The sequence below is a fragment of the Onychomys torridus genome, chromosome 2, assembly GCF_903995425.1.
Source record: "Onychomys torridus chromosome 2, mOncTor1.1, whole genome shotgun sequence".
Taxonomy (NCBI): Eukaryota; Metazoa; Chordata; class Mammalia; order Rodentia; family Cricetidae; genus Onychomys; species Onychomys torridus.
The window spans coordinates 70,402,464-70,418,580 of NC_050444.1; the positions used below are offsets into that span (position 1 = coordinate 70,402,464).

The 16,117-nt window shown below is 37.2% G+C and overlaps 1 protein-coding gene across 1 annotated transcript in view; it reads right to left on the minus strand.

Annotated features, from left to right (window-relative positions):
- Grin3a (glutamate ionotropic receptor NMDA type subunit 3A) overlaps positions 1-16,117 on the minus strand; it is a 176,918-nt gene that overhangs the window by 126,620 nt on the left and 34,181 nt on the right. Inside the window, exon 2 of the mRNA XM_036178669.1 lies at positions 2,152-2,753. Coding sequence (XP_036034562.1) covers positions 2,152-2,753 — 602 coding nt within the window. The remainder of the gene's footprint in view (positions 1-2,151; positions 2,754-16,117) is intronic.

The following is a 16,117-nucleotide window of genomic DNA, read 5'->3' on the forward strand; positions in this document are numbered from 1 at the left end:
ATGGAAGTATGGATGTCAGAAGATGACATGAAGGAGCCAGTTCTCTCCTTCTACTATGTAACTCAAGTCTTAGTCTTGGTGGATACTGATTTACCCACCGAGCAATCTTGTCAGCCTGAGAAATGGGATTTTAATGCAAATTAAACCTTGGGAAGCCAGAAAGATCATTTGACCTTGATAAAAATAAATTCCTAAGATATATACAACCCAAGGCAACAAATATTCTTACTTGTTTTCCCTAAACATTTTTAGAACCCAAAAACAATTTTTCTTATGTTGTTTACATGAGACAAGAGGATGCTAGATAACATGGAGGAATTTTCAGCTGTGGTTTCTCATGTCCACTGCTATGACTGTCCTCCCAAATAAACACTGTTTGGGATTATAAATTTAAGCTCTGCTCATGTGATGTTTAGAAAGGAGAAGTTTTCTTTTCTTAAATAAAGTCCTGAACCTCAATTATGTAGTAGGGTATACAAATGGACTGACTCTGTGCAGATGCTGCAAAGTAAAATATATATGAAGTTTGATCTTATGAAGGTTAGAACACTATGTGAGAAAAGGGAAAGTTAGGATGACACAATTTTATCATTAATAGATTTAAAATTAATTTGAATTACTTTATTTTATTTTTGTTTTGAAACAAAATTTTGCTGTTTCCTTGGCTGGCCTGGAACTCACTGTGTAGCCCATGCTGGTTTTGATCTCACAAAGATCCCTTTGCCTCTACCTCCCCAATGCTGGGATTAGAGATGCGTATCATCCTACGCACTGTACATTTCTGTTGACAGTGTTAGGCTGAGGTTCGTCTTCACTTTTGTCACACTTGGCCATTAGATTACTTGTGTGTAGAACGTGCTCAGTACAACTGTGTGCAAAATTAGGGTCTTTAACCAATATTTGTGTTTTCTTAAGGTAAGACATTGTAAAATTGCCTTATATTTTGTATATTCAAATGCCACTTCTTTAAGAGTATTGCCTTAAGATGTGTCTCAGTCTACTGGGACGATTCACCTCTGAATCAGCACTCATTCTCTGACCTGGCCTCTCTGACCACAGGTCATCTTTTTCTAGATAGAAATCAAGTAGCCCAAAAAATATCATTTAAGGACATACCCCTTTCCTGATAATTATGAGGCTATTTCTATATAAGGGATTATCCTTTATTTTAGATGGTGTTTTCCATTCCATCTTCTGAATCAAGTGAGCTACTAAACAATAAAGTTACCAAATTATAATATGCACACATGTAATTATGTATAAAATAATAAAAAGTATATTGGGAAAATACTCTCTTACTTTTATATATCCATTCTATCTAATCAATCATCTATCTATCTATCTATCTATCTATCTATCTATCTATCTATCATCTATATGTTATCTATGTATCATCTATTGATCTATCATCTACACACCATGTATCTTTCATTTTGTATCTATCATCTATCACAAAAATTCCACAAGTAGCCAGATCCTATGCTTATATCTTTAAATTTTCATATCCATTTTCCATAAGCAGAAATAAAACCTAAGTAACTAAGGAAAGAGACATTGAGGAACTTGATCAAGTGATACAGGAATCAAGAGGCAGAACAAAGACTAACTCAGTGAGGCTCTGAAGTCTCTGCTTCTGACCAGAGTCTAAACTGCCTTAAGCAACTTTAGGAGAGAAAAGCCCATTTTCATATAACTATTTTTTTTCTTTGTATATATTTAGAGAGATTTTTTTTTTCAGGCTTACAGATGTGGGAAAGAATAAAAAAGGAAAGAAATAATCCTTGCTTTTATCTACTACAAGCCAAGCATGGGTTTATTATTTTCATATACAATTTTATGACCTATTTATTATACTCTATCAAGCAATTCCATGTTATCCCAATCTACTAGTTAGAACAGTGAGGCTCAAAGCTTTTAAATAATCTGCCAAGAACTCAACAGTCCAGGGCTGAGTGCTGTCCCTATAATACAGGTCAAGACTATGAATCAAATTACAGATAACTAGTCAAGAGATTCCAGTCTTTTGTTACCCCTAACCACCTCAGAACTATTGGCCTGGAGTCAAGATTTCTAAACAGTGGATAGATAGGAAAATTTTGCTTGCTATCCCAGCTCCATGGATGAGAATATAACCTAGTCTTTACATCCTACCTTGATAAATATTGTCCCGAAGTCAGATTTGTGGTTTTCACATCCATGCAGTTCATAGTGCTGGGTAGGAGAGCAAGTTCTGGCTGGATCATGGTGGCCGTGGCTACAGCTCTTGCCACCAACTCCATGGCATCCTGAACATAGTACTCAAAGACAGATGGTGTTGTTTTTCCATGAGCAATGAGTCCTAAAGGCAGGCCTTCCGTCCTCAGTTCCTCCACATTCTGGGAGTCTCCAAGAACCCAGTGAAGCTCAGGAGGTGATAGCCCAAACTGGGTGGAAACTTCAAAAATCTGCCGGATACTCTCCATGTCGCAACCAAACATCACCATTGTGGGTGTGCTGTTCTTAACATTCTCCAGGTGGACCTGCAGGAAGCTTAGGAGGTCCTTGGTGGAGGACAGGTTACCAGTGATGTTGATGATAGACCCGAGGTGGAACTTGGAGTTATTCTTGGTAAGGAGGAGGAAGTCGGTGATATTCCAGTCTTCCTGGCATAGCAACAAGCTAAAATTGTACCAGCTGTTCATGGCCAGGATTGAGACAGTGACAGCATCAGAACTTAATGAATTTTCTAAACTCAGTTGTAGGTGCAGGGGATTCTGTATTTAAAGATAATGAAAAAGAAGAATTAGAAAGTATTGCCCAAAGACCATAACAGGGTACTCTTGCTTTCCTATGAGCCCAAAGCCTTTATTTTCCCCTGGGATATTTTCTCTGGGATAAAATTCTCTTACTTTGAAAAGATAATGCTCTTTGCCTATTGAACAATCAATTCTTTATCACAATTTCCTGATGATTTTTGTTAAGAGTACCAGAGAGAAGATAGCTCTTGGTATAAATGTGCAAAGTGATATAATCATATGTTCGGTCATAGATTTTTATGGAGTTTTTCTTCCTTACAGTTAGTCCCCCCTAATGCATCATATTTCTTACACTGTGTTTAATGACTCATTTGTTCGGCTTTCCATTCAGGAGAAATAATTGAAAGAAATTGCTTTGCTTTCTGTGAAACCACCATCAGAGACATCTTAGCACAGTTGCAATTCTTGTATAAGAAAATATAGAAGAATAGACCTTTAGACCCTTGAACAAGGCTCTTCTAAAACACATGAAATATTTTAGGGTACATACATCATGGTTAAGTGTATAGTCCAATGTTAAAGCTTTGATTACATTTCTATACGCATTGATCTTGAACTCTTGCTATCAAAAATATGTCATTGAATGTACTCATGAATCTCAAATTATTATTTCATCTGCTCATGGATCTCACCAGCTCAATTAAGGAAGAATTTATTAATTTAGCAGTCACAAATTATAAATTACATAGTTGAAGGGTAGTCTTGCAGCATTAATATATTTGTCATTTATTCTTCCCAACAGCAGGCAATTGATATATTTACCCTTTCACAATGATTCCCTGAGAAAGTTTAGAACAAAGCTTTATAAATGTTGGTTGCACAACAAGTATTGATCCAATTGAATTAACTACCTTGCAGTTGGGAACTATTGGACTATCTCTGAGAACTGGCAAAAATTATAGTCTGTAATAATTTTCCTTTCCTACAACACACACCAAGCCACACAGGATAATTCATTTTTTCTTGAACCAGGCAAGTATGTTCATGCAAACTCTCTTTTTACCTGAAAATGGACTGTTTGCATTTACATTCATTTTTCCAAACAGTGCTTTCATCCGGATTTTTAGAAAGACTTTTAGGTTATTGTTAAGCAAAATTCACTGAAGCTGTATCTATGTTAAAGATTCTGTAGACTGACCTGGGCTGGCTAGAACAATATGATTATAGAGAAAATAGTTTGTAGATTAAGAGCCAAAATTATCAGGATGTCTAAAACACTTTAAAACCACTTACCTTAGCTTCTGTTTGACCTGACAATCTCATGCGTATTAGATTAACTTCTTACAATGTGTTGCTAAGCTTAGCAGGCTTCTAGACTCTATCAGTCCTAAAACTAAAAATGTGATAACACCTGGAATTTATAGCAAAGATTCTCTTGCTTAGCTGGAGCCCACCTATCTAATGCCCCAACAAATGTATTTGTTGAATATATTTATTGACGTATACATTAGATTTTTTGTGTGATTTTTTTAAATTAAAATTTTCATTTGTTTTACATACCGACCACATTTTTTACTTCCTCTTCTCTTCCTGTTCTCTCCCCCACCTCTCTTTTACTACTTCTCGTCCACTGCTCCTCTGTCTCCTTCCAGAAAGGTGCAAGCCTCCCATGGGAGTCAACATAGCATGGCACAAGTTGAGGCAGGAGGTTTGTGGATATAAAAGCCTATGTAAACTATAGGCCACTATGGCCTATATCATTTAGAATTACTAGAATTCATGTTCTCTGGTTGTGATCACCCATATTTGGCTCAGAGTAAACTATTTCTTACTTCTTTGAATGTAGAACTGGTTTTGTTGTTTTTGTTTTTACCTTTTAAAAGTATTTTTACTCATTTGTTTATATGTATGTGCATTGACAATGTATTTGACTTACTGATTTCTTGATGTGATGACTTGAGTTTTTATCTGGTAATTTCTGATGATTACCAAAACAATGTAATGTCTTACGTTGTTCATCTCTCCACTGCAGATTGCCCTGCATGCACTGTAGTGCTTATCTCACACAATAGACTAGAATTGTGTCTTAAACCTCTCTTCTGACAGATTGAGCCAGAGATAGTGTTTGTCAACTGGAATTATCCTTTCATTCACCCCAAATTCCTGGACTTTGATCATAATCTGAAGGACTAAAAGTTTAAAGATCGGAGAGGAAGCCATTTCCAGCACAGTTTCAAGACCCACCGTTTTGCCTGAAATGTAACTAAGGGTCATTCAAAACCTTCCCACAGAAGAAATCACTAGATTAGCATGAGGACCAGGCTTGTATGAAAGCAAGATTGAGACTGAAATAAGCTGATCGTATTGATCATTCAGCACTAGATGGAGACATAAAAGAATTTGGCAAGAAAAAGCAACATGGGCTTTAGTTAAAGAGCCCTTTTCTTCCCCTACCAGATAATGATTAATCCATGTAATCAGACTCAGGCCTACAATCAGTTCTACTGAGGAACTCTAGATGTTGAAGTTAATTCTTTCACAGTCTTAAGGGAGGCGATTCTTCAAATAAATATTTATTAAGTAACAGTTTAGAAGCTTCTAGTGATATTTATGGAGCAGCTTTACATGCAGCATCTTGCAATTTTTCTCATGATGCTAAAGTGATGTTCTTCTTCCCCCACCATGCACATGCATGCATACACACACACACACACACACACACACACACACACACACACACACACAGATTCAAGCTATTAAAAAACAACTTCAAGCCTTACAAATTTCGTTAATATCATAAGTAGAAATTAAAAAAGACATGGTGAGCCAAATTAAGAAAATTTGAAAAAGAAAACAATAGAAAGGTCTTGCCTTAGCCTATATTAGAATATTGGAAATACAATTTTTGTAAGGCAAGACTAGTTTAAAAACAGAAGTACTAAAAGAGGGCTAAGAAGTAACTAGAATAAAAGATAACATACATAAAGAACATCAATTAAATATACTTAATTAATAGATTATACATGAAAAATAAAGCAAAATGGAAGAAAATGTGAGATTAAGAGATGAGAAAACAAAACATTTAGAAAAAATAATATAACTTAAATTCCTAATCCTGCCACATAAAAATAAATTCCTGCTAGGCAGTGGTGGCACACTTCTTTAATCCCAGCATTCAGAAGGCAGAGTCAGGTGAATGTCTGAATTCCAGGCCAGCCTGAACTGCAGAGTGAGTTCCAAGATGGCCAGGGTTACACAGCAAAACCCTGTCTCAAACAAACAAACAAACAAACAATTCCTATCTACTAACAGCTATTAAAAATTATTAAATTATTAAACATAAACCAATTATGTGAATATGTGAGAATTCAAGATTCATTAAACTGAATACTATATTCTATTATTTCTGGCATTGAATAATCTGTTACAAGTAAAAAGCGAAGGAACGTGAACTGCTAAGAACATATGTAGCAATGGTGATTGACAGAGTGTGTTCACAATAAATCAGTAATGTCTCTTAGTCAGCAAGGTCATAGAATCTTTTACTGAATACTCACCCAATCCTGAAGGGCAATTTTAACCTTTTTTTCCCTCATTCTTTAATTTTAACCTTCCACTGTGAGCTGTGCCCTCTGCCTATGCACTGAGCAAGAGAGAGACAACAACTAAGTAGTTGGAGAAATAGACATTTCATATGATTATAAATCCTGACAGTTATAACGAATCAAACAATGGAGTATGGCAGGGCTAGGAAGGGAGGAGTATTCCAGGAAAAGGCCAGCAGAAGTGGGAGGATGCGGATACCTGTGTTGCATGGCATTCTCTAATTGAATTTCAGAAGAGTAAAGAGATGTATTTGAAAACAGATGATCACTATATAGGTAAACATAATTAATTATTGACCTCATTTTATTAAAGGTCTCTAGCTGGTCATTCTCTTACAATTCTAGCATCTTTCTCACTCTGGATGAATGATGGCTACATAGTATGCTCCTATATCCCTTTAGTGTGATTCTGCAGTATCCTCTTAAATGGTGTCTACAATGTTCTCATTTAGGTCCCAAGCTCTCCTTGCTGGTGGGGTCACTGCCCTCTTAAGATATCTGCATTTTTTTCTTCTCTTCTGCTATGAGGTATTAGGGCTTATAAGCTGGGGTTAGCTATGTAGAAATTATGTCTCTATCACTTACAAGCCATGGGGTCACCTGCAAGTAATTTAACATCTCCGACTCGTAGATTCCCATCTCCAAAATGACCTCAGTACCATCTCCTATTTTAAAGACGCCTCATGATTTTAAATGTGGAAATTTAATTAAATGTGGAAATTTAATAGATGAAAAGTGTCTGGTACAGGAGTTCCCAGTAAGTAGTACCTGGAGAAATTTGCTTGTGGAATGTAATCTTTGAGTTGGAAGTGCTTGTTAAAGTTACTATTTTATTGCTACGCCTCTCCCACAGTTCATTTACTTGAACACAGTGGTCTCAGTAATAAGATACCTTTTACAAATAGCAATTGCACCTTTTTTTTTTTGTTTGTTTGTTTTTTGTTGTTTGTTTTCCGAGACAGGGTTTCTCTGTGTAGCTTTGCTCCTTTCCTGGATCTCGCTTTGGAGACCAGGCTGGCCTCGAACTCACAGAGATCTGCCTGGCTCTGCCTCCCAAGTGCTGGGATTAAAGGCGTGCGCCACCATCGCCCAGCACACCAATATTTTTTTTTTAAACAGGAAAACAAAGGGATCATCTCACAGGAGGATGATATTTGGAGATATGTGTTCTCAGTTGTCATTCACTTCCCATGCTCTTTCTCTGGTAATGAGTTTCATCCTTCTTTCACCAAACAAGGAATTTTGGAACCAGCTTCTTTTTCCAAACAGAAATCTTTGTTCTTCTGGGGAAAATATATTTGGAACTTTTCTGGATTGATATAAGTTTCCAAAAACATGATTGCTTACAGTAAAGTTTGACACAGGACTTCAGGATATTCCCCAACAGAAGAAATGATGCTTCAGCAGTGAAGGAATGAGGCCACTCTTCTAGTGTTTTCCTGGGCCAGCAGATCCAGATGAGGAGGCTGAAGCTTGGAGTGTTTCAGTGAGCAGAGTGCTTCCATGCTTGTGCCCAGAGGTGACATTTGCTCCTCTCCTGAGGAGACATGCTGCTGAGACACATTTGAGAGGTTTCCCATGCTGTGGCAGCTTCTCCTTCACCAAAGAAGCCACAGGAGGTTTTCTTGTACTCATCATCTCCCACCTCAAGTGACTTGTATTATGCAGAAAGATGTTTTCTTCTGAAAATTAAAGTTTATGTCTTTAGAAGCCCTGGATTTTAAATAAAGTCTCTGTTTTATAGTAGCATTAAGAATTCAGGTAAACACAAGGCATAGTTCCTGTCCTGAAACCAGAATCCATTAATAATTACAAAAGCGTTTTCAAACTAATGACTACTGCTATCTCCAATATGTTATGCAGTGTCTTGCTTGATCTTCGTAATAGCCCTATGAGGTGACTAAGACAATCAGCATCCTTTAACAGATGACAGAGTCAGGGTCAAAAAGAGTAATTCTCTTAAGGTGACACAATTATTGAGGAATAAAGCCTTAGCCCCAAACCCCAATCTGTTGGATTGGAAGCCTGTGCTTTTAAATGATACTCTCTATTCTGTTCCTTCCACTTGATAAGAACAACACAGGAAACAGACCCTTGACATTTGTGAATTTAATATTCACATTTACAACCATCTTCAGGTGATCCTTAGAGCCCATAGAATGAAATAATTTTTGAGATGAGCCATAGCATGGATTAAATGAGGTTCTTTGTGTCATTGGGGGTCCATCTGCTTCCCAGGATACACATGGTCTTCAGCCATTTTCTTCACTCATATTTCCATTGCAGCAACTCCAGAGATATGGCAATTATTTAAAGATGAAAGACAGTTGTATATGGCATAATAAGAACATTTAGAAAAGCTCACTTAAAAATTTCAACTACTATGTATGGAGGTATCAACAAAATCTTAGGATATTTTCTTTATAATTTTTTAGTGTCTTTGTCTATAAAACACCAGTTATATAGTATATATAATCAATGCTTCAAAGACAGGACTGTAGACTTCAAAGCCAGATGGATGGATGCAGTTGAATTAATAATGCTGAGTGTGGTATGTTTTACAGCAGGTAGCTGATAAGGGCTGGGGAAGGCTGAGAGATCGAGATTGTGGTAGTTTGGATAAAAATAGTCCCTATAGGTTCACAGGGAGTGGCACTATTAGAAGGTGTGGCCTTGTTGGAGGAAGTGCATCACTAAGGGGCAGGCTTTGAGATCTTAAATGTTCAAGCCAGGTCTACTGTGACATTCACTTTCTGCTGCCTGTGGATTAAGTTGTAGAACTCTGAGATGCCTCTATAGCACCACATCTGTCTGCATGCACCATACTTGCTGCTATGATGATAATGGACTAAACCTCTGAACTGCAAGCCAGCTCCAATTAAATGCTTTCCTTTATAAGAGTTGCCATGGACATGGTGTCTCTTCACAGCAATAGAAACCCCAATTAAGACAGGGATGAAGATGGGGTCCACTTCTTGGTCTAGAAAAGACTAGGAGTCTTATTGTCCACTTATGAAATTTTGGCATGTATATCAGAACTGCCTTCAAAGACAACCACCTGATATATTCATCCAACAAAATATGTGAAGAAAGCCCATTATATTTCAGGCCATAGGCAGAGCGATGTATTTTAGGGAGCATAAGAAATAGTGAAAGAATTCAAGCTGTACATAACAAGTTGGTCTGTGGTAACCACATAAACTTCCATATATAACTTACCACTATAAGCATAATTGTTGACACTAAACTTGTTCATCTGTATTCCACCCCATTTCTACCTTTTTTGCTGGATGATCATGTTTTTATTTTTATTTATTTATTTATCTATTTATTTATTTATTTATTTATTTATTTATTTATTTATTTATATATTTTTTCTGTCACCTGATCCTTGGTAATCATGAAGGCCTTTGGCTGTGTGGTCCTTATTTCCCAAGGTGATACGTGTAATATATGCCCCATCTAAATGTAGCCCCTTGTCTCTGCAAGTAGACCTCATAATTGGGGATGGGAAGGCTTTATTCAAGGTGGTAGCTATAGAACATATTTAGTCATATGGTATCTGGGGAGAGACACCAGCTTAAAGAAAGTGTCTCAACACAGAGAAGGATGATACAGGAAATAAGGATGTCAGCCATCAGAAAAGACCACTAGTAAACAACAAGGATCAAAATTTGTTAGAGGCCTAGAGAGATGGCTCAGCAGTGAAGGCTGCTTGTTGCTCTTGCTGAGAACCCGTCTTTATGGGGTTCGCTTCCCTGTATTACACCTGCAGGGATCCCCACAGCAGAGTTCCTTCTCACACTAAAGAGACTATAACACAGAGGTGAAAGCTACATGCACACACCAGCTTGACCTCTCTACATTCAATGAGCTCTGTGAATGTTGCCTTCAGCAATGGGGTCCCACTGTCAGTTTTCAGAAAGCAACCCTCTATCCTAGCCTACCCTCATAAGACTGAGTTGTTTGGGGATCTCCATGGAACCCCTTGGCCAACAACTCAACCAAATGAAATCCAGTCCCACCATTGGAAGCCTTGTTTGGCTATCAAAAATGTCCAGTTTAGACTGTGTAGCCTCCATTACTAGGGAGTGGTCACTAGGGTCACCCATATAGAAGTTTCCATTACACTAGGTTTCCACATTGCCCCAAATGCCCCCTAATTCCAGCATCTCTCCCTGCACTCTCTCCCTCCATCTCTTCCCCACCATCTTATTCCTCCAACTCCTGCTCCCATTCCCCACAAGCCCCTAGTCCACCAAAAAAATCTGTTCTATTTCCCCTTCCTGGCGAGAACCATGTGCCACCTAGAGCCCTCCTCTTTATCTAACCTCTCTGGGTCTGTGGATTGTAGTTGATTATCATTTACTTAACAGCTAATGTAAGTGAAAACATTTGTCATTCTGGGTCTGAGTTACCTCACTCAGGATGATACTTTTTACCTGCAAATTTCAATACATTTTTTTAGCTGAGTAATACTTCATTCTATAAATGTACAACATTTTAAAAATCTATTCTTTGGTTGAGGGACACCTAGGTTGTTTCCAGCTTCTGGCTATTACAAGCAAAGCTGCTATGAACATAGTTGAGCAAATGTTCTTGTGGAAGGATGGAGTGTCCTTTTGGCTTATGCCCAAGAGTGGTACAGTTGGGTCTTGAGGTAGATTGGTCCCCAATTTCCTGAGGAACCACCATATTGATTTCCAAAGTCGCTGTACAACTTTTGTACTCCTGCCAGCAATGGAGGAGTAGTCCCCTTGCTCCATATCCTCAGTAGCATACACTGTCACTTGTGTCATGATCTTAGTCATTCTGATAGTTATGTGATTTTGATGCAGTTTTGAGTTGCATTTCCCTTATGGCCAAGGATGTTGAAAATTTCTTCAAGTGTTTCTCAGCCATTTGAGATTCCTCTATTGAGAATTCTGTGTTTTGATCTGTGCCCTATTTTTCTTCTGGATTATTTGGTTTGTTGATATCTAATTTATTGAGTTATTTATATAGTTTTGATATTAGACCTCTGTCAAGTGTGGAGTTGGTAAAAATAATTTTGCGTCCTGTAGGCTGTTGCTTTGTCTGATTGATGATGTCCTTTGCCTTACGCAAGCATTTCAGTTTCATGAGGTCCCATTTATTCATTATTGATCTTGGTGCCTGAGCTATCAGTGTTCTGTTTAGAAAGTTGTCTCCTATGCCAGTGTGTTCAAGGCTATTCCCCACTTTCTCTTCCATCAGGTTCAGTGTGCTTGATTTCATGTTGAAGTCTTTGATCCACTTGGACTTGAGTTTTGTGCAAAATGTAAGTATGGATCTATTTTCATTCTTCTACATGCAGATATCCAGGTAGACCAGTACCCCCAGCATTATTTGTTGAAGATACTTTCTTTTTTTTCTGGTGTGTATTTCTGGCTTCATGATAAAAAGCCAGGTGTCCATAGGTATGTGGATTTATATCTGGGTCTTTGATTCAATTCCTTTGGTCAACCTATCTATTTTTATGCCAATACTATGTGTTTTTATTACATAGCTCTGTAGTACAACTTGAAATCAGGGATGGTGATACAACTTTTGTTATTCAGGATTGTTTAAGCTATCCTGGTTTTTTTTTTTTTTTTTCCATATGAAGGTGAGAATTGTACTTTTAAGGTCTGTAAAGAATTGGGTTGGAATTTTGAAGGCGATTGTATTGAGTCTATAGATTGCTTTTGGTAGGATGGCCATTTTGACTTCATTAATCCTATGGACCCATGAGCATGGAAGATCTTTTCATCTTCCGATATCTTCTCCAATTTCTGTATTCAAAGACTTGAAGTTTCATCATACAATTCTTTCACTTGCTTGGTTAGAGTTACCTCAAGATATTTTATATTATTTGAAGCTATTGTAAAGGGTGCTGTTTCCCTGATTTCTTTCTCAGTCTGTTTTAGAGAATTAAAATTTATCAAATGAAACTACTGTTATAGACAATAGATTGTCACAATCCTTGGTGAAAAATTTAGACATATTTTCTTATAATGGAAACTACTGAAATATGCACCAGATAATTAAACTGTCAAATGTGCAAGTTAAATTCCCTACAGTAATTTGAATACTTTATGTCAGTGCAGCCTGGAATTGTTACTAAGAGATGGCTTATGTCACATGCTAATTTGCTCTATTCAGTAAAAGTGAACACTCAGCTAAATGCTGACTATTTATGTTTTAAATACCATGTGGGTAGAATAGCTACATGGTTGACACAAACTTTTTTTTCTCAATTCTGTCATTTGATACAATTCTGTACATTGGTACAAGTATGTTTTTTACATTTAGAATATGATTCAACTATTTTTGGTGTAAATTCTTTTAAGAGTACTTACAAATTGTATTTATGTTTATGTGTAATGTATATGTGTGTGTGGGTCTGCTCGTCTCTATGTGCGTCATGTGCATGCAGTGCCCTCAGAGGCCAGAAGAGGGCACCAAATCTCCTGGAAGTGGAGTTAAATGCATTTGGGAGCCATCTGGTGTGGACATTGGGAACTGAACTTGGGTCCTTTTGAAGAGTAGCAACTGCTCTTAAATGATGAATCATCTCTCCAGCCCATAATATGTCTTTCATTTATTCTAAGATTGTCAGTATGTATTTACTTAAATATTATTAATCCAGTTCTATTGCATAACAGATTTTTATTTTATTGGGCATTTAAAAAATTCTGATATGCTTCTGCTCATTGCTTGCTACCTGAAATTGACCCCTCTAAGACTGGAAATGGGGTTAGCATATTTTTAAACAGTATATCTATATATTTCCATTTCAGCAGCTTATTTTGAAATGTGTGATCTACTAATTGTGATTAAGCTTTGTAATGACATTTTATTTCACTCAAATTGCTAGGAGAACATTAGTGTAATTAATTTTTTGTACTTCTCAAATCCTTGTTCACAGTAAGAAGCACTGAGAATGGCAAATTGAAAGTCTGGTCACAGAGGCAGGTTAGTGATCAAACTCAAAGGCTCTTTTAGCAGTCTGGTGACTTCAGGGCTGGCATGACAAGCCGTACATGAACAGGGGTTGCATTTTCTGGACGGCCCTTATGAATCTGGTCAGAATATTCAATGACAAGGCAGGAGTATCTCATTTTCAGATGCTTTAGTGTATCTTTGTGAACTCAGTTGGGCCATCATTGTCCCATGTAATCAGATGGGATAGAAGTGCTAAGCTTAAAGGTTGTTTAATTAACTCACTATTTTGTCACTTATTTTGAAAGGGAAAACTTTACCTATCCCAAATTTATAGAATGCTATAATTTAAGGGGCAGAGGAGCAATTTTTCTCATATTATGGAGGTTAAGAATGTATTTCATTGAGGTGGTCAGTTGTATTACACTCTCCTTTGGGTATGACTGTATATCCAAAAATAAAGGTGTGTGTGTGTGTGTGTGTGTGTGTGTGTGTGTGTGTGTGTGTGCTCATTTCTGTTTAAATTTTGCCTTCTGAATTTTGAAGAAAAGATTCAGGCTCAGCCACAACTTGCATACTCTACCTCCTTTTTGTAATGCTTAAAACATAATAAATCCCTTTAATACAAAAAGTACAATGAGTATACTGAATGATGGATTTATTATTTTTGCCTTTAAAGTGACAAACATATACAATCATATAATATCTTGTGAGAACAGAGATATTAAATATTAACATATCTATTGCAGAAGATTAATAAATAGCATGCAAAGCATGTTATGGGGTTCAAATGTTCTAATGTAGGACTCTGGAATTTCCTCTGGAATTATTTATTGTTTATAGATTCAGTTTTAGCATTATTTAGCATCTCTTGGCCTGATTTTGTACAACATTCTTGCACTTTATGCCAAAAGCTTTTAAACTTTAAAATGTGAAGAACCTCTTAAGACCATTATTGACTTTCCCAAACAGTCCAGGGAGTAGAGACACAAATCAAGACTGAGGACTTTGAGAGGAACTTATTTCCAGGAAGGAGGAGGTGAAGAGAAGGATGGGAGAGAGAGAGAGGAAGGGAGAGGAGAAAAGAGAGGGGAAGGGTAGGGAGAAGGATGACACACATCTAGTCTTTATAGACCAATCCAACATTTCAAATGCTAAATTCATAATATTTTAATCATTTTTTGCCTGAGTTCTGGATAATCTCTGTGCTCAAGATCTCTTGCTTCCCTTCACAAATTACTCAAGACTCCTCAGAAGAGACCATTGCTTCATATTGTAGCTCTTATGGGCTTAGTTCCTTTGAAACAGAACTGTGGGATCTCTTTGTCCTGTTTATCCAATTGTGTAGATATTTATTGCTTCCAATTACCTCAGAAGCTTGTACCCAAAGCCTAGAATTCTCTAGATGCTCCATGCTGTCTCCTCTCCTTTCATGGGGAAGGAATATTCTTTATGAGGTGCCCTTGACCCCTTTCTTTGTGAGCCTGTGTTCTGGTTTCTTATCTGCAGTTGAGCATCCCTGACCTGCTTCATTCATCTGCTGTCTCACTAGTTTGTGCATCTACACTCTGACTATTTATTATGTGGTACACTCACATTGGTTTTCTCATTTCTGTACTTCTCGGAACTATTTGGGGATTGGCGATGCTTTTTGTTTGTTTGTTTGACAATAAGTTCATGAAGAACACTGATTTGAAAAGCAGTGACTTGATGTGGAAATTTGTTGGTTGAATGAATAAATAACTAAGTGGTGACATGGAGTTTGGATTTAGATGGAGAAGGATGACCTTTGCCTGAGGAGGGTGGCTTTTTTATGAGTCATTTTCCTTCCTGTTTGACTAATATGGTTTCTCTCAAGAAGCAAGAGAAATTATTATCTGCTTTCCCATAAAATTGCATCCTTTCAGATGACACAAATGTTCTCTGATGTCAATCAGAAAAGTGGCACCTGAATGCAGGAGACTGACAGAATTGCTCAAGTGCACATGAGCCTGAGACACTCATTAAAAATACAAGTGAATGATGATATACACAAACTCAATGTGTGTCAGTCATTTCTTTTGCACTAAAGAAGGTTGAAGGAAAATATTTATTGTGCTTATAAATTATTCATAATTAAATTAGCATAAATGCTCAGCACTGATATTTTTGAAACACAACTCAATGTACAAAGGTATCAATATTGTGTCACTTTTGCAATTATTTATCTGTTAAATAAGTTTGGTATACCTGAACTGGAGGCATGACCTTGAAATTTCAGTGACCAGCAAAGAACCAGAAAACAAAGAACGAACAATGTAAATTACAGTAAATAAAGAAGGCAACATTAAGAGAAGGAAGATGGACTTTGGAGACAGCTAGCTTGGTAAAGAGATCTCTGTGGAATTGTGAGGACTTAAATTTGATTTCCAAGCACCTTTGCAAAACAGGCCAGCACAGCTGTAATTCCAACCCCAGAGGAATGGGGACAAAGCTAGGACTTGCTGTGCAGTCTGGCTGAGTTAGCAAGCTCCAGGCTTAGGGAGAGACCCTGTCTCAAAACTAAGATGGACAGTTATTGGAGAAGACATCCAATGATAACCTCTTGTTTCTTTCTGCATGTGCATATGAACACACACACACTCACACTCACATGCATACACACAGACACACAGACACACACACACACACATACACACACACATGAGACAAGAGAGAAGACAAATAAAAGAACTTGTCAGAAGTTTAATCAAGATTTTAAAAGTTACAATAACATGCATATTAGTATCACTATTACTAATTACTCACAAGGAGTCAGGTTTCTGTTGAGTTTAGAGACACACTCATACTTGGCAT